This window comes from Eptatretus burgeri, chromosome 14 (genome assembly GCF_056783735.1).
Source record: "Eptatretus burgeri isolate ZD-2024b chromosome 14, Ebu_testis_v1, whole genome shotgun sequence".
Taxonomy (NCBI): domain Eukaryota; kingdom Metazoa; phylum Chordata; class Myxini; order Myxiniformes; family Myxinidae; genus Eptatretus; species Eptatretus burgeri.
The window spans coordinates 66,752,901-66,772,890 of NC_140974.1; the positions used below are offsets into that span (position 1 = coordinate 66,752,901).

The 19,990-nt window shown below is 41.2% G+C and overlaps 1 protein-coding gene across 3 annotated transcripts; it reads right to left on the reverse strand.

The window, feature by feature from the left end:
- Positions 1-1,835: 1,835 nt before the first annotated feature.
- Positions 1,836-19,710, reverse strand: LOC147013506 (uncharacterized). 3 transcript variants are annotated; one of them, XM_085855350.1, is made up of 5 exons: positions 19,521-19,710; positions 5,296-5,421; positions 4,973-5,052; positions 4,688-4,800; positions 1,836-4,442 (listed from the first exon to the last, which is right to left on the reverse strand). In XM_085855350.1, exons 2-5 carry the CDS (start codon positions 5,396-5,398, stop codon positions 4,430-4,432), a joined length of 309 nt encoding a protein of 102 aa, XP_085711476.1. In that variant the 5' UTR covers positions 5,399-5,421; positions 19,521-19,710; the 3' UTR covers positions 1,836-4,429. The 3 variants fall into 3 exon arrangements, 2 of the variants coding, with proteins under 2 accessions (XP_085711476.1, XP_085711475.1); XM_085855349.1 differs by having other exon boundaries at positions 5,293-5,421; XR_015051344.1 differs by having other exon boundaries at positions 4,973-5,417.
- Between the last annotated feature and the right edge of the window lie 280 nt (positions 19,711-19,990).

Genomic DNA, 19,990 nt, shown 5'->3' on the forward strand with positions numbered 1-19,990 from the left:
GCCTCCAGTTTTCATCGAAACTTCCTGAAACTTGGCACATACATGTAAAAATACCCCGCACAGACAGTAACCATCTCCAATTTTGAAAATTCCTCTGAGGAAAAAAGTTATGACGTCAAAATATCTCCGCTAATGGAAATCTCCGAAAAAATTATCTCCGAAACTAGGCAAGCTTTTTAAATTCTGTTCGTGGGAATCAAACAGGGCATTAGCAGAGATGAATTACTGCACATATGATACACAACTATGACGTCATATCAATTTTAATGACGTTATGCCTATTTTTTGATATTTTTTGTTTCACAACCCAGAGTTGTCATCGGATCTTCGTGAAACTTGCCATGTATATGCAGAAAGCCCACGCGCAGGCAGTAACCATCTCTGATTTTGCAAATTCTTCCAAGAAAAAAGTTGACATTGTAATATCGCCGCTAATGGAAATCGCCAATACCATTATCTCCGAAACTAGGCAAGCTGTTTGAATTTTGTTTGCGGGAATCAAGCCGGGCATTAGTACAGATAATTTATCGCAAATCTGAGATATCACAATGGCGTCATATTCGTTTTTATGACGTCATCACGACGAGGATCTTAGCTCATTTGAGCTTGTTTTGTGAACCATTAATAATGAAATGTCACCGAAATGTAAAACGATATACAAAAATGATTCTTTTAATTTTAATTATTTGTGTATTCATGGAGCTGCAGAACAATTTCTAAAAGACACACAGCTGACAGATTACAAAGGAAAACGATTTAAGGGATTAAAAGGGGAGGATTGGTGGGGGCAAGGGGAGAAGTTTAATCACTTTTAATCTGCTCCATCACAGCAAGAGACTTCATCCTCCTGCATCATAAAGCTGATGTATGTTTATTTTACATGTTCAATTAAATTTTTCGTGCATATTTTTGGCTGCCGCCCACCTTCCTATATATTTTCTGGAAGCCCAGTAACCAGTAACCTATTGCAGTTTTGAATATCACTATTTTCCCGGAGTGTAACCACTGTGATAGTTAAGGGTTTGCTACGTACATGATGCTATCAAAATTATTTGGGATGATGCAACAAAACCTGAAATTTGATCAGACCTGGTCTTATCACATCGCAAAGTTGGTCTCCAAAGCCAGTTGTAGACTGGGAATCCTTTGTCATTCCATGAAAAAAAAGGCCGCACTGCCTACAGGAGCTATGTCTGAGATAAATGGAGTACTGCCCTCCACTATTGGCTGATACTCCAGCATCAAATATCTCTCCTGGAATCTGAAGAAACGAAGGTTCTAAATATTTTTGGAATCTCCCATGATGAGGTTGAAACACAAGGTCTGTTTCTCTCACATCATAGGCAGTTCGGTGGCCTGCTTTTCTCCACTCACTACTCCTGCTCTCATTTCGCCTTCCAACCCTTTCTTGGCAACTTAAGGATGTCCTTGTTCTTTCAGCAACCCAGTTCCGGTTCAACTCCGACAACCAGGCTCATTGCCCATTTCCACTTCTTTGCTCCTTTTTTTTTCAAATCTCCTTTTCTCCTTTTCAAACAAATCGCCTTACAGAGGCTGTTCTATTCCACTCTTCCCTCAAGGGCTTCATGAAGGTGATTGCACCAACACCTCGTATCATTCCACATCCATACCCACAATCTTTTCTCCCGCCATTAACACAACAGTGTTACATCCAGGTTACAATGTTTACTCCTCTCCTCTGTCTCTTTAACTGTTTGTTAATTCACTTGCTTATTGTATCTGATTGCCGTCACACTCTCTCACTGTCAATCCATACCCTCTCTCATCTCACTCTTCCATTAGTCTCAATCTTGTCAAGATAAAGGAATCAAAAAAGAAAATAGATAAGAGATTTTCAGGCATCTCAAATGTATTTGCACTGTGATACAGTAATCACAAGTTATGCCAATGCTCATCAATAAAGAGAGCCATTCGAATTCGGAGTCATGTTTACAAAAAGAAACACAAACTCCAAGCAGAAAAGTGTTTCTGCAAAAACAAACAACAAAATGATGCAACTCATGATGATGCAACATTAAACAAATGCCTGGTATTCTACTTTTCCAAAACATTTCAATGACAAACTTGAGCAACAAATACCTATAACATGAGTAAGAATTTGAGGCCACATTTCACAAAAGAAAAGACAAAGCATCAAAAGCAAATATCCACAGTGTTATGAAAAGGATATGAACTATCCTCAAACTTTCATATGACAACATTTAAAAAATATCTTCACCAGAGGAATAGACCGGGGGACATCGCAGTCATGGGCCGAAGGGACATTGTAGCCACATGCATCCCATAAGGATACATGTGAAGGTATTCATTGAGAAAAGATAATTTTTCATGAATAAAATACATTCTATAATGCTGCAAAATATTAGGGAACATCATGCGTTTCAAAAAAAATTAAAACCCATCAGAGAGCACAGGAGTAATTACGGTCGTGGTCACTTATATATTTATGTTTAGGTGGGGAAGTGGAGAGAAATTCGGAAAAATAAAATTATGATAAGGCAGAGAAAGAAGGAGAACTGAGAAAGTGTGGGTGAGAGTGAGGAGAAAAAGGAAAGGTGGATGGGCAGGAGATGTTTCTGAATGAGGTGTGTACACGGGACACACAGTTGGCAGGAGTGGATTCAAAATTACATTTGTGTGTACAGATGAAATAAAAGGTTCCATAAATGAATGTTTTAAAATACAAATAAATAAAGCAATAAATAAAACAAATTAACACCAAAAATAAATGCATCAACAACCTGATTTAAATTTTTTTTTTCTTTCCAAAACAATAGAAATACTTATGCCAAAGTATTCAGCTCAAGAAAGCTGTTCCAAGTAGAACTGCATCAAAATATCATCTTGGAGACTCACAAAGAAAGGATACACACAAGGTTAGTGCCAGATGAGATTTCAAACAGACTTAAACAATAAAGGATTTAATCCATCTCGCAATGTTGGAAATAATTATCGGAGTATCAAAAAAAATAATAAAAAAATTAATAAAAATTACAATTCACCAAAAATAAAATATAAATATAAATCACAATTAACCAAACAAATATCAGAATTAACCACCCTCCCACCATACACCCCCAAAAAAACCCCATCACAATTAAGCAAAAATAAATAAGAATTAACCAAAATAAATCACAATTAACCTAAAAAAGAAAACAAAAATTACCCCCTTGTGGGGGTGACGGTCATCTCTATAATGTTTTTACTATCATAATCGATGAACCCGTTGCCAGATATCTCCTAAAATGACAGACTAGATAGGTTTTGAAAATGACGACTTTCACAACTTTCGTGACCTCGTGACCTTGACCCTGACCTCGAATCCGGGGAAAAAATATGTCGTTGGGTATCACTCATCGACCTCTACCCACATACCAAATTTCATCAAGATCGGAAGTAAAAAGTTTTCTCTGTACCGGGAGGTGTTTTTGACCATCTTCCAGGTTACGTAGCGGCCAAACGGGAAAGAAATTCAAAAATCTGTCCAGTTAGATACAAGATAATATTTTTTACTATCATAATCAATAAACAGTTGCCGAATATCTTGTAGAATGGCAGACTAGATAGGTTTTGAAAATGGCGATTTTTATAACTTTCGTGACCTCGTCCCTGACCTTGAACCCGGACAAAAGTTATATCGTTGTGCAACACTCATCGACCTCTACCCACATTCAAGTTTCACCAAGTTCGGAAAGAAAAATTGTTTACGGACGTACGTACATTTGGTCCGGCTTTATGAGATCATCTCGGTAGAGATGACCTAAAAATCACAATAAATTAAAAAATATATATATATATATAAATATAAATATAAATCACAATTAAGCAAAAAACAATAAACCCCCAAAAAATTAAAAAATCAATTCATATAAATTAAAATAAATATTAAATAAAGTTAAAAACAAAAATCTAAATCAAAAATTATAATTTTTACCATACTTGTTCAGTATCTCTTTTACATTCAACACATTTGTCCTTCACACAGAAAATAACATGTGCAAGTGTTTTCTTTTTAATAAAAAGAAGATTATTTATTTTGCAAAAAAATTTTCTTCTATTTCAAAACATCTTCTGAAAATAATATAAAAATAAAATACAAGATGCTTTCTTGCATCACCGTGCATAACTCATCAATATATAGGGGTATGGTGAAAGTCAGCAACTACCCAGAGACAAATCTCATTGATCTCAGCAGTTGGGGAAAAAAACCCCAAAACAAAACATACAAATAAAAAAACCACTCGAGCAGTTCCACGGAGTAAGAGCAGCACGCACAATGGACCGTGTACGTAAGAATTCAACATTATAAATCCCGAATGGCATCCGACTTATGCTGCACTCTGTAGCATTGAATGGAGCTGCACAGGTTCTTCCGAGCACAGCCCATTGTGAATTCACTTTGTGCTTTCTAATTATCCACGCTATGAAGGAAATGACAAAAAAAAACACACAGTGATGTACAGGAGCAAAACCACACAGTGATGCAGAATGGCTTGTAACCCATCATAACTTGCCAGAAGCTTAATAAAGGCGTTGAAAACAAACTAATAACAACAGAGGAATGAATTCTCTAATTATTCTCAACTGATGATGAAGGAAAAGTGATGATTGTGATGGGCAAGTTTTTATATGTTTTAATTTTTGCAGTGATTGTTCTCATACATACATCAGCAGACCATTTACGTATGGAGGAGAGATACATCTGCTGTGATAAAAGGATGGAATTGAGCACGATGGCACAGCTTCCCAATTCCAGGGACCAGGCAGTGGACGACCAGCCTGCAAAGATGACGAAATTCACATTACAATTTTTTTTCATTTCATTGTTATTTCAGAGTTGCAGGAAGGATGAAAAGCAAATCAAGTAGCAGAGACAAAATAGAAGGAAGCAGGTCTACATAGATGACCAGAAATCAAAACAGTATTATTGTGGTGAAGGCCTTGCTCACACCTTAAAGTCAAATCCCCAGCGTGCAGCCGCTTGTTGCCGTCTCAAGGCAAGCAACTCGTCGATTTCCTTTTGGCTTTCCTCTGAGGATTTCAGTCGAGGAAAGAGACACCGGCAGGACGATGACGTTCGATGTCTCGGCTCTGAAACATCTTGGTCCATGAACATTTCACTCCGACCATCGACATTGTTGCTTTCTGTTGTTTTTAATTTCTGGATTAAAAAATTCCTTAAAAAACTGCTTGTTTTCTCACAAACGGTTTGAAAATTCCCATCACTGACACTTTGACAATACAACCCTGTGGTCCCCTGGGTGTCATCACCACCAGAACTGTGACTTGCTTCATCTTCATCAGATGAGCTTTCATCTTCGTGGCCTTGTGAAACAGGACACTGTTCTGCTGGCAAGTCCAGTGGCTCACTCACCATTGTGTTTATTAAATGGTCTCTGTCTGGTAAATACAAATATGAATATCATCAACAACAAAATATTATATTTTACATTAAAAATTTAAAAAACAAATAATATCTCATCCAACATTGGTGGCAACTGTCACATCACCTCCACAATGCTGCTAAAGTGGTTAACACATTAAATATATAATGAGGCAAAGTGATCAGGGTGTACTTCTATGAAAAATACAACACAGTAGGAGCTTTTACTTCTACATCATTTCAGATAGTACACCCAGTGAAAGAATTACCCAGCATTCTACTTTTTTTCCTGGTATGTACATATTCGGCGTTCCTTCAGATGACTCCCAATGCAGTATTTTCATTACAGATGACTCCCAATGTAGATGACTCCCAATGCAGATGACTCCCAATGCAGATGACTATTCCGTTTCTTTATGTTTGTACCATATCCTCATGCTGTGTGGACTGTGCTTCCCCACTGATTGACCTCATGTAGCTTGTACATGTTGCTGTGTTTGAGCCTGGGGAGTATCTGCTGAAATCTATCTATCCGGGTTCCACCCGACAACTTTGTTCCTTTCACACTTTTTTCCATATTTCTCTTTGTTCGTTCTAATTCTTGCTTTTTTCTTTCATCTCTTTTACTCTTTATTTCTCTTTTGTTTAATCCATCCATCGAGGGAGAAGTGAATTATTGGAGAAAATTTTGTGTAAGGCTCACTTGGCTGTGCCTGGATGGTTTTGAAGGTGGAGCAGCAGCAGCTGAAACCAGATTCCGATGCAGGTTCCCCCTGATGACTCCATCTTTGCTATTTGCTTATTCCTGTTCCTTCTGATGACGAGTTTGTTGCCTGAACGTCCCGAGTCCGAGTGTCGGTAATGGTATGCGACGCTCCCTCATTCCGTTGGTCCAAAAGGGAGTGGTGGTCGTCGGTGGTGACTGTGGTTGAGGCGTTTGTAGCTGAGTCTATGGCATCGTGGTTCGTTGGTGGTGGTGGTTGTGGATTGTGGTTGAGGCGGCAATAGCGAATGTAAAGAGAGCTTGGACGATGTTTCAATGGTGTGGTGATTTTTATAAAGGCTTTAGTGGCCGTTGTACCGTGAAGGTTGAAGTGAAGTGGCCGTTGAATAAGGGCACACGTTTCAAATGGGAATTGGCACGTGTATGCAAATTGACCGTGTGATATGCATGACATGAAGGAGAGGCTCATGCGGAGAAGCAAGATAGGAAAACAATGGGGTGGGGGGGGGGGAAACCTGCTTTATCCCACACAACGCATATTGGCACATATAATAAGGAATGGATTATCTGAAACGAATAATAACGACATAACTATCTCAGGCACCGCTATATGTTGTGTGCCATTGCCTTGGGGGATGACAGATTTCGCAGAACCGTCACAATATCTAAGCACATGACTGTCAATAATGACCCGATCTGTCGATCACCAACAAATTGGGCACCAATGTAATATGGACTGAACAGACAAAAATCACCAATTCCTGCAATTTGAGGTCAAAGGCAATAAATAACTCGAGAAGAGAATGAAGTGAATATTAAATCATTCTGAAAAGTGCTAAAAAAAAAAATTATTTTAAAATGTTATACGTGGTGATTTTGGTTGATTATCCTGACTACAACTCACGGACTGGTGTTTGCGTGTTTGTGTGTGTTTGTTTGTGTGTGTTTGTTTGTTTGTCGTGCGACTCATCCTACAGTTCTGTGCTAATTACATCCAGAGTTGCTACGTAGGATCAACATGACCCCAATTAATGTCTAGGGGTGTTTTTATCTTTGCCAGTGGTCTCGGGGGTGTGATAGGAGGGGGACGCAAATTCGCTATGTAAATGTGAGTCGTGGAGCGCCGCCTCCAGGTGGTAGAGGGTGTTGCAAGTCTTCACCATTTACAGTACAATATTCCTGACCCCACGTTTTCCAGTTCAGTGAAGTGTTTTGAATTCTGAGCATGCGCAGATCTGGGAGGGAGGGTGGTGGGTGGCTGTAGCTCAGACACCATTTAGTTAATTAATTTAGCGCACCGGCCACTCCACTGGATTCCCGGCTGTAACAAGCGATACGATTGGTCAGCCAGCCTCACGTCAGGTGCCTTCTGCCACGTTCCCACCGATTAATCAAATTGCTCCTTTTTAATTGGTGCTCTTTGGAGTTGAATGCATCACAGTTGATTCGAGGTCGGTTACAGCTTCTGTCAGCAAGACCATTTCGTCGCCTATTTTTTTTGTGAGAAATCATGCCACGACATCAACGGTCAAAGAAGAAGAAAGAGTTGGAGCTGCAGGCTGAAGCAGCGAAGTGCAGAAAAATATCAGATATATTGAGATAAATACGAGGTTTGCTTGCGATTCGTAGACGGATGGATGGGGGAAATTGATAAGCTCGTAAACCAAATCCATGATGCTGGTATTTACGTGCCATCGTCTGACAAGAAAATGGTCATCTCGAACAAAGAACAGCTCGCCGCCATCATCCGTTTCGTGGACGATCATGACAGAATCAGTGAAGTTTTTTACGGGATTCATTGGTGTCAGTGGAAGCACCAACAGAGAAGCAATTGCCAATGGCATCAAGAGTCCCATATCAAGCTGTCCGTTGGAGTTGGGTTGGTGTCGAGATCAAACATGTGGGGACCCAAGAACGGAGCAGGAGAACATCGCATCGCATCATCATCGCAAAGGAGAACAAGCTGGCACAGGATGTTCTTTGCAACAGCCATTGTTTGAAACTTGCCTTCGGAAAGTTGATGAGAAATGTCTTCATCAAAACGTCATGGATGTTTCAGAGGAGGTGGTGATGATCTCCAAGTATTCACCAAAACGAAGCTCTAATCTTGTACAATGAACTGTAAAACGATATGGCAACGACAATAAACTCGTGGATATGTGCACTAACCAGGTTTGTCCAACGACATGATGTCATCGCCAAGTTCATGGACAACTACGAAGCCAATGAGGAATCTCTCGCAGACATATCTTCAGATGTCACTAACAGTGGTGACAGGTACAAACAAGCAGGGCAATTATGCGCTGCAATAACTCGGTTCAAATTAGAAAAATGAAGATAAAGATTACAGGATGCAAGGGGTAATTTTGGAGCGTGTCACACAGGAGAAGGATCTGGTGGTGGCAATAGATACGGGAGGTAACAGGCAGCACAGTGCCACGCAGCTATAGGTAAAGCAAATAGGGTTTTAGGTTGTACTCGGAGGGGATCAATCATATATCAAAAGAGATGGTGTTAACATTGCACAGGAATTTAGTGAGGCCCACATCGAGAATATTGTGTGCAGTTCTGGTCACTACAACTCAGGAAGGACATATATGCCAGAGAGAGCGTTCAGCATAGGACGACTGGATTGATTCTGGGCCTAGCTCGACTCAGCTATGAGGAGGGGCTGAAGGAGACAGGAGTTTATACACGAGAAAGGAGGCGGTTGCGAGGAGATACGATAAAGATGTTTAAGATAATGAAAGGTGAAGATAAAATAAGTGCAGATGAATTATTCAACAGAGTTAACAGTGATAGAACCAGGGGACATAGTCTGAGAGTAAAGAAGAGGAGAGTTAAGACGGCAGGAAGGTGGGGGACTTTTACTCAGAGAGTAGTTAATGCATGGAATGGTCTCCTTGGAAAGGTCGTGGCAACAGAAACAGGAGATAAGTTTAAATTAGAATTAGACGGGTACCTGGAAGTTATGGAGATAGAGGGGTATGGGGATGTTGATAAGACTTTTAGGTAGTTTGAGTATTGATTGTGTGCATGCGTATGGAGTGCTGTTGGTGGGGGTCTTGTCAAGGGGGTTGTGTGGTTGATGTTGTGTGTTTTTAACCAAGCCCATACCCCCTCTCCTGAGGGGAAGAAAAGGGGGGGAACCCCCCAAAAATACAAAAACTACAAAAAAACAAAACAACAAAAAAACCTAACAAACAATTTTTTTTATTTCATTAATTAAAAACATTTTTCTGCATTTTCTTCCTTGGATATTATGTCGATGGGTTGGTGTGGTGTTCGTGCAGGCATGATGGGCTGAATGGCCTCCACCTGTGTTGGATTTCCTTGTTACATCACTGACATGGTGGTACTCTGCATTTGTCTTGCCTACACCAAGACTCTGAGCCAGAATTTGCCAGCCCGTTATCAAGATGTTATCAGTGCCTACGGTGTGGTCAAAACGGTCATCAATACGGTCGGTGTTGCCCGAAACGAGATTGATGAGAAATTCAACGAATGGTTCATGAAAGCAGAAAATCAGGCAGCGAAGGTGGATGTACAAGCCTCCATGCCACGAAGCCGTAGTCGGCAAACGTTGAGGGTGAATATCGTGGCCGATTCGCCATCGGACCACCACAAAATAGTTTCGGTCATAACGTTCCTGGATCATCTTCTCGCACAACTGCACTACCACTTTGAATGTCTCACCAGCACAGCCATGAAGGCTCTCCTTGTTCCATCGTACTGAGCAGATGCCACACCCTTGGTCAATATATGGAAAGAGGGCACAGAAGATTTCTACAAAACATATCAAAAGGATCTGGAAGGAGAGGCTGAAGTTCAGGCTGAGGTTGCGAGGTGGAGGTTGTCCGAAATCCGCATCTGGAGCGATGAGCAGAGCTGCTGCCTATGAGAACATGCACAAGATGCTTTCACGATTCTGTGCACAATTGGTGTGACATCTTGTGAGGTCGAAAGAGCAAATGGCGAGTCTGTTGAAGACGTATGTCCGCTCGACTGTGAGTGAACACCGCATGAACGGGCTCGCCCTCTTACACGTCCACGATGACATGGAAGTGAACACAGAGGTAACTGTGAATATGGTTTCCGCAAAACGTCCTTGAAGAATGAGCCCGAGTAACTGTGTTTCATTGAGCAGGTAGTGTGGGCACATTGTCGACGCCGAGTCCTTCAAGTTGCGGGAACACGAGTATTTAAATACCAGTCTCAATGTTATAAACCCGCATTACACTGAACCTGGTTTTAATGAATAAACCACAAAGTCTCAAATGCTCCTTCCCGGAGATTTCCTTCAGAATATGCTCGATATAATCAACCATCAACACCTCAAACTTTTCTGCCGGTTCCCTGAATTTCGTTGTATCGAGAATTACCTGTGGACTTATATCGGAGCTGAATCGTGCATACAGGTGCCCTTTTTGCACCAAGGTGCCTTCCCACATATTCTGCCCTCCCCCTCCACAGAAATCCTGGATCCATCCCTGATAAGCAGAAGGTACGTTTTTGCTTCGTGCACGTAACCAGGGTTTTTTTTTACCTATACACCGCCCAAATCAAAGGTATGGTTCAAAGAACTCATTGCATTCTTGGAGCAAGATCGCCCGTCGGGAGGGAACTTGGCTTGTAGATTAAATTCTTCAGATATTCACTGAGGGGAAGCGGAGGAGAACATCCAGATGGACATGAGTAGTGTGGAAATGTGGTCATGTGGTAAGGTGGGGAGGTGGCAGCGTGGTAATACGGTGAGGTGGAAATGTAATGTCATGTGGCAGTGTGGTAATGTGGTAGTGTGACAATGTAGTCATGTGACAGTATGCTCATGTGACAGTGCGGTAATGTTGTCAAAATATCATCTCATGCACACAACAATCATTGATGTTTTACAATTTCACCGTTCTTCTTTTCCTGGATGCAAAGTCGTCAGTGACGTCATCACTCATCATACTTCACACTTCGTCCTGAGACCTCGATTTCGATGACAGCTCGGTGTGACAAAGTGTCCTGCGACATTGTAGAGCGCAAGTGGCTCTTTACGAGCTTCAGCTATGAGAAAGAGCGTTCTGCAGATGTAACCGTTTCCGGAATCCTCAGTGACATTGGGATAAGTGTCGATGAGGGAGTTTTTAGTGATGTTGCTCACCGTTTCAAATGGAGAACATTGAAGAAAGACAAAAATATCGTCTTATCGTGCACGAAAAGAGCACACACGCCACAACAACCACCACCACCACAATAAAACTGCGCCGTTGACGGTCCGTTTTTCTGTGTTTAACTGGACTTTTCATCCTCATTGCGATTTACACATGGATATGTGATATGTTTGTGAAGTGCGACATTTGTGTTGTCTGTTTATAATTTTATGTTGCACTTCCGGATATAAGCACCAAACTTGGCAGGTGCTTCGATATGATCATAATAAATAAATCTGGAAGGGGAGCCAATCGAAAAAATGCCTTATTTTTTAAATTAATCTCACCGTAAATTATGGTTGGGGTTCTCTCCTTTTGTGGTGGAAGAATGGGGCACACCCCGAAAATGCTTCAGATTTCAATAGAGGAAGCGCACTTTTTCGAACAAAATGGAGGTCAAAAGTTTGTTTTTTCGGTGGGATTTGAATGCAATCAAATGATTTTCGACGATTTGGATTCGATATTGATCCTGTTATGGAGGAAGATTCATCACAGGTGAGTGATTTTATCTGTTGGACTAAAAAATGACCCCCGGTTGGGGGTGACGGTCATCTCTGAAGCTCTGTCGATGTGGATCTGTGATCGGCTTAGAATGGCTTCGATGTCGTCTTGTCTTTTGGTTCAACGTACAGACGAAAGCCCGGGAGTCAAAAGGATAGAAAACCTCAGAAATCAAACTACATTTCTGAGTTATCCGGAGATAGATTTTGAAAATGGTCGATTTGGAACATTTATGATCAATGTGTCTTCAAAAGCATAGAAACTGGACCTCAGAAATCAAACCGCATTTCTGAGTCATAAATGGCAGATGATATTTTTCCAACGATTTTTCCAACTTTGAAGATAACCAGGACGAATTAAAAAAACCGGCCTGACCAAATTTAGATATTGTTCCATATTATCAGAATCCGAAGAAATTTCGAAGATGGGATCCCAAACGGCGGAGGAGATAGATTTTGAAAATGGACGATTTCGCAACTTTGCAGTGGCCTTGACCTTGACCTTCAATCGTGTCAAAAGTCATACCGTCGTGCATCACTCATCGACCCCTACCTACCTACCAAGCTTCATCAAGATCAGGCAAATTTTTTTTTGACCGGATCACATCGACGCTTTTTCCAAATTTGAAGACATGTGACCCGATAACCAGAAAGAATTTCAAAAAACCGGCTTGACCAAATTTAGATATTGTTCCATATTATCAGAATCAGAAGGAATTTCGAAGATCAGATCATAAATGGCGGAGGAGATAGATTTTGAAAATGGACGATTTCGCAACTTTGGAGTGACCTTGACGTTGACCTTGACCTTCAATCGGGTCAAGGGTCATACCGTCGTGCATCCCTCATCAACATCTACCTACATACCAAATATCAAGAAAATCGGAAGAAAAAAATGGGGACATACGTACGTACGGACATCGAGACTGGTTTTATTAGGTCATCTCTAAAAAAGTGATTATTTGAGAGCTTTTATCCTAAATATGGCAAATTCATGCACGTTCATTTTTCAATCGGTGCACACGACACAGCACAGAATTCCGATGCGATGTCAGTGGCATTTTTTGATTGGGGGACTGCAGTGCCGCAGTGGATGATGGTGGTTGAGAATGGGGGACTGCGGTGGATGATGGTGATTGGCTGGGGGACTGCAGTGGATGATGATGGTTGGCTGGGTCACTGCTGTGGATGATGGTGGTTGGCTGGGGGACTGCAGTGAATGATGGTGGTTGGGTGGGGGACTGCGGTGGATGATGGTGGTAGAAAGGGGACTGAGGTGGATAGTGGTAGTCAGTGCGGGACTCGGGTAGATGATGGTAGTCAGTGGAGGATTGGGGTCCATGATAAGCTTGAGAACGAACATAGTACATATTGTGTAGTACATGACATGTCTACCATATTGTGTTTGCGTTATGCACTGAATAAATTACTTATTACACTTCCAGATTCCGAGTCTCATCGATGACATCCAATGGAAGAAGTGCATCATCTGCCAGCGGAAAACGTCTGAGTCTCTCAAATGCCCAACAAAGGACAGACAAGGTCTAGACCAGTGTTTCTCAAGGTGGGGCATGGCAATATTTTGGTGGGGCATTAGGATTCAGAATTAATGAATCAATATATGATTGCTTTCATAGCTTTGCACTTTCAAATTTTCAAAAGTTTGAAGCTGCGACTGATGCCTCATAGCGTCAAAACTAAAAACTGCTTCACCGCGCCATTGTTAGCCAATCCGCCGATAAGGCGTGCCCTTCATCATTTCATCGCTGTTACGTCACTATGACTCACTTTTTGTCAAGGGGAATTCCTTCCGCTGATGCATGCTCAATAGCGATGACACGAGCGATGATTTATGCGAAGGAGAGTTTGACTGAAAAATTGGCGAGATAGGCCGGAAAAACCTGTACCTTTGGCACTCAACACACCTACCTCTTCTCCTTCCCGTTTTCACTTCAATATTGGTGATGATTAAACACACTTGAAATGATAATTAACAAGGTAAGCACGATTCAAAATTTTCATTTTTTTCTAACTCGGTCAAACTCGATTTGATTTGGTTTGGACCCAAAGGGTCCGCGAGCACACTGATAGCTCGCCTAAAACTCGGTCAGGGTAATGGGGCTACTTAATGCAGAAACCACAAAAGGATATCTAGCTGTAGTATTTTTTTTGCACCTCTTTTTTTAATTTGCGATTATTTTCTAATAAACCCACTGTTTTATCAAACTTTTGTGGCATTCAAAACAATTTTCATATTTTTCCATAGATTTACTTACTCTGTTTAAATCAAAATGAGCAGACCAAGCAAACAAAAAGTTCGTCAACTCAGCGGAGTTCTTGAAATTTGGATTTATACCTGCTGTACACGATGAACGAGCACCCTTCTGCTTACTATGCCAACAGGCTTTATCGAATGAATCAATAAAGGCCGGTCGTCTTGAAGCTCATTTGAGGGTTAAACATCCCAACCGTGTCAATTAAAAATTGGAATATTTTAAATCTCTGAAATACAAGTTTGAGAATAGATCAAAAATCACTTCATTATTTTCTGCTCAAACTACAGCCCTGAATCAAGTTATGAAATTTCTCTGCTGATAGCAAAAAATGGGAAGAATCATACGATTGGGGAACAACTTGTTAAACCCGCAATATCTGTTTTTCTGAAAACAGTTCTGCAAAAGGATGACAAAGATGTCCAAGCAATGCCACTGAGTAATAGCACAGTCAGCAACAGAATAGATGAGATGGGGCAAGATTTTGAACAACTTATTGAGATGTTGAAATCACGAAAGTTCTCATTACAAATCGATGAATCTACCATACGGGAAAGTGAATCACTGTTTTTGGCATACGTGAGATATGTTGACCTGGAAGAGTTTCAAGAAGAGATGCTGTTTTGTGAATCATTAGAAACAACCACTTGTGCAGTTGATATCGACAACAAACTCAACAATTATTTGAATGAAAATGAAATCCTAAAAACAAACATTGTATCATGTGCGGAAGATGGTGCACCTGCCATGATGGGTAAAAAGACAGGATGTTTAAAACGAATGAAGGATGACAATCCAAACACGTTGGCTGTGCATTGTGTTATCCACAGAGAAAACTTGGTTGCAAAGAATATTTCCCCTGAACTGCATGAGATACTGCATTCTGGGATCAAATGCATCAATTCCATCAAAGCGAATGCCAAATGTGAACGTCTGTTCAAGAAGTTTTGTGAGGCTAAAAATGCAAAACATGTGAGATTGTTGCTCCACACTGAAGTAAGGTGGTTATCAAAGGGAAACTGCCTCAAAAGATTTATGGAACTGTTTGAACCTCTCAGCGAGTTCTTGAAGGGCAAACCTGAAATGAATCTCCTGTTGACCACAGACGGCAAAGCTTACGTGAGCTACTTGACGAGACATTTTTGAGAAGCTTTGTTCTTTAACCAAGCAGCTCAAAGGAGCCAATGCGACGCTCTGTGATGCAAAAGCAAAGATATTTGGATTTGTGACATTTCTGGATTTGTGCCGATGCAACATATCGTCAAGAAATTTTAGCCAATTCCATTGGTTGAAAGAATGTGAGGTAACTGACGAGGCAAAGAACGTCATTGTTGACCACTTGAAAATGTTGGTTAATGACTTCAATGACAGATTTCATGATTTGAAAGCAATAGAGTTCCATTCTTGGTTGACTCAGCAATTTCTGGTGGATTTATCTGAAGTACCAGAGCAATACCAAGAGAAGTTATGCGAGTTGCAACAAGATGAGTCTGTGAAAACTCTTTTCAAGATCAAAGGAACCATGATGTGGCTGTCTGAGGAGAGCGAAATGAAATACCCAAACTCGACTACTTTGGCAAGGGAAGTATTGATAAATTTTCCATCATCTTATTTAGTCGAATGTGGATTTAGTGTTGTTACCGATTTGCTGCAAGCTAAGAGAAATTGACTGGAAATCACGAAACGTGGTGATTTAAAGCTGAAACTGACAAAATTGGTTCCTCGAATCAAACAAATCTGCAGCCAGCTTCAAGGGCAGGGTTCCCATTGAAGTGAGTAGCAATTGAATAAAATTTGCAATAAAGTTTTAACAAAGACTTTTGAAGACATATGTAGTATATATTGTAGTGTCTCCAATCATGGTGGAGCATACGATTTTTTTGAAAATCAAAGTGGGGCGTGGGACAAAAAAGGTTGAGAAACACTGGTCGAGACGCTGCTAAGAAAACCTACATGAATTTCCTACAAAATGTTGGCGAGTTCAGGAAACTGCAATGCTTGACCTGTAACGTTAGATTCAACCTGGATGATCTGTCTGCTTTCGTCGAGAATGGAGCATCGTGGCACAAAACGTGCGACCTCAAGTTCAACAACACCAAGCTGGACAGGGAACGAAACAGGCCGCACAAGAGACCAGTGACACGGTGTGCAACTGGTGATCCAGAACCAAGCAGGCCTAAGCGCCAGCGCATTGCAACAGATGTCTGCTTTTTCTGCTTGAACGGTGGAACACTGAGTAATTTCAGTACAATGGAGGTGGACAGGAGAGTGGGAATGATCGCCGCTGAGTTAGCAGACGATAGTTTGCTCAGCAAACTGTCCAGTGGAGGGGATTTAATAGCAATGGACGGGAAGTACCACACTGCCTGCCTGGTAAACCTCAATAACCTGTACCGGTCAAAACTAAGGAAGAAACCTCCTACCATGGACATTGACCAGTGCACGTGTGAAAGTGCAGTGTTCGTTGAGCAAATAGATCACATATATACCTCATCAGCATCCAGTACTGAAATATTCAAGTTGTCAGAATTACATAGCCTGTATACTACTTGTCTGCCGTGAACTGATCTGGTGCACGTGTAGAACTGAGTGTCGACACGGCAAATGCGTGAAAGCCTTGGTGAAGTGCACGCCACTGTCAGTGTGACCACTCCTTATCTATCGATAATTCCAGCAATCTCTGTGTGTCTGCCTGTCTGTGACTGCTGTTTCTCGACAACCACTGGTCCGATCTAATTGAAACTTGCCAGGTATATTACTGGGGCCCTGTGGATGTGCCTTTTCAAGGTTTGATATTAATCGGACAAGTGGTTTCCAAGTTATGGCCATTTATTTAGCAAACCAATGACAGGACACGGTGCTATGACGTCACAATTGACATCACAATTCTTCTTCTTCGTTTGATATGACGTCACAATTGACGCTGGGGACCTGAGTATGTGCCTTTTCAAGGTTTGATATCATTCTTCTTCATCCGTTTCAGCTGTTTCCCAAGTTATGGCCATTTATTTACCAAACCAATGACAGGACACGGTGCGATGATGTCACAATTCTTCTTCTTCGTTTGATATTCGTTGTTACTTCAATGCAAGCGATAATTCGTGGAATGCATGTGAACATTCCGTACGGGCACGCACTACTTCCGGATAGTGATGACTTACTGTATTCTAATCATTTTTCGATTTCTTATGCGCATTTAGAGATAAACACAATGCCCCAATCCAGTCGTCGTTTACGAGAGCGAAGGAACGGCTTGTGTGGTTGTTGTTTCTGGCACGTGGTTTGAAAGATTTTATTTTTTGCACGTACGGCCACGCGCGTACGGGCATGCACGTACGGGCACGCACTAGTTTTCATAAATGCCAAGGTGAGCCAATGAAAAAAGCCAAAAATTCACAAAGTTTCGGAAAAGCGATGATAATAGAAAACCTATACGCCAAGAAAACTTCCAGAAAACCAAGCCGCCAAGGTGAACAACGAATAGCCAACATCTTGTGAAAAAAGCCAAGGAGTGGTCACACTGGCCACTGTGTGCCAACTGTCCCTGTGCAAAGTAGTGATTGAGTAGGTTTCTCCAATTCCGTTCTTGTCATCGATCCCAGAGCCTCGAAATGTACAGTGAATATTGTACATTCGGCTTATCTCAGGTAAATTTTGAAATCGTATTTAAAATCGGTATATTTGGACCAGTTTGGAGGTATGATTTTTGACTTTTTGTCTCATTCAATTGAAGTGCACTGTTTTGGGCGCATACTTTTGCGTATGGGCTTGAAAATGTGTTTGACCTCGTTTTTGGACACATTTTCTCTTTGGAATTTCCATTAAAAAATATTTTGTGGCGATTTTCCGGAAAAGGAAAAGGAAATCGACATATCACAAAGGAACCTGTTTTATGTGGAAGGATTTACTGAAACTGAGTAAATTTCGAGCGAACCAAAAATGTTCGGTGAGTGTTAAACGCAAAATTGGTTCATTTCATGCTTGCGTAGCGAGCACTGGCTCGAGGAGAGCTCCTATCCGCATTCTGCTTCTGCTTCTGCTTCTGCTTCTGCTTCTGCTTCTGCTTCTGCTTCTGCTTCTGCTTCTGCTTCTGCTTCTGCTGACAAAACCTTTAGGACTCGGCTCTTTTACATACAGGATCCAGATCTCCTTAAATACTAAACACCTGTACACATCCTCACATTGAGGGTGCCTTTTGAAAGCATCTATCATCAACTTTTAAATATATTCGGACATTTGCTTTAAAGTTTCGAAAAGTTCACGTTACTATTCAAAGATTATTCCATTTAATGTGTTGTAATTTCGTAAATACACTACTTTCTCGTCATGAACGAGGAGCCTCCATGACAGGTCTCGCTATTGGCTCCATCAAGGCACGTGACGAAATATCGGAAGTTGTTGATGTTATTTATATATTTATCTTTTTTTATTTTTTATTTATTTATTAGCGGCGTCGCGTTGCGAACGCTGGGTCCAAGAGAGCTCCGCGTAGTTGTTGGTTTCTTCTTCTTCTTCTTCTTCTTCTTCTTCTTCTTCTTCTTCTTCTTCTTCTTCTTCTTCTTCTTCTTCTTCTTGTGAAGACAAAACCTTTAGGACGCGGCTCTTGGACACATTTGTCCTTGTTTTTTATAGTAATAAGAGGATACAAAGGAAAATAATGAAAAAAATAGGAAAATAAAAAAGTGATTTCCCGAGTGAAGATGTAATCCAGACTCATAAATTTTCCTGATTTTAAAAGGCCATTCGTGGATGATTAGTAAACCGCGTGGACCCATGGGGCAGTGTGGTTACGGAAAATTTGAACTGTTGAAGGATTTAATAGGAATTTAGTCTCAAACACAATATCATTTCAATTAAATTACTGTAACCTTCCCATTTATCAACTGATTAACACATTTTTGGTGCCTATTTACGTGGAAAGACATGTTCTCTAAGGCGACTATAATTTCTTTATTATATCGTTCAGTCGGATTTAGAATGTCGCCTCACGTCCTGATATGGCGAGTTTGGCGGACATCTTGGAAAATGGCGGCCAAGGGGGTCATCTGAGGTCGGTTTCGGTGTCATATTCGGAATCCTCGAGCTCGATTTAGTGGGGTTTGACCGAATCAGAAATATGATTTTCATTCAGTTCGAAAGTGAGTTTGGCGGCCATCTTGGAAAATGGCAATTTTTCGATTGTCTTCCCTTCTCGATTTATTTATTATGATCACATCTCACCACCTGCCACGTTTGGGGCTCATATCTGGAAGTGCACAATATTATGTTAATAGTGATTCCAACGGACCTCACGACATGTGACGTGATCGAAGCCGTGTGAGAAGCCATTGGCAGCCGCTGGGGAAGCGCGGCTCGTGTTATTAGAAACACATCGATTACACAAATGGACTTCAAAGATAGTTTGAAAAAATAAATTCCGACCTGATGTGGCCGGTCTCCGTTTGTGGCTGGTCCCCTTCGGCTGCGGGCTCCGCTGACACCTCACGGAGGCTTTAAATATCGACTACACTCGCTACAAGTCTCTCAGTCGGGTCATTAACCGTCCATTTGACAAGAACATCAACGGGGACCTGAAAATATCTTCTTATCTTTCTGAGGTAAATTCGACAAAAAAAAATTATCAGAGGGTGGAGCCAGTGAGTGTTACGTCATGCCTCCTCATGCGCTCATTGGACGCGCGTCATGTGAGCATATTTAATGAGCTCGTGCAAGCGCCACGTGCGTGACGTACGGAGGTTCGCGCAGGAGTAGTAGTAGTAGTAGTAGTAGTAGTAGTAGTAGTAGTAGTAGTAGTAGTAGTAGTAGTAGTAGTAGTAGTAGTAGTAGTAGTAGTAGTAGTAGTAGTAGTAGTATGAGGAGGAGGAGGAGGAGGAGGAGGAGGAGGCCATTCG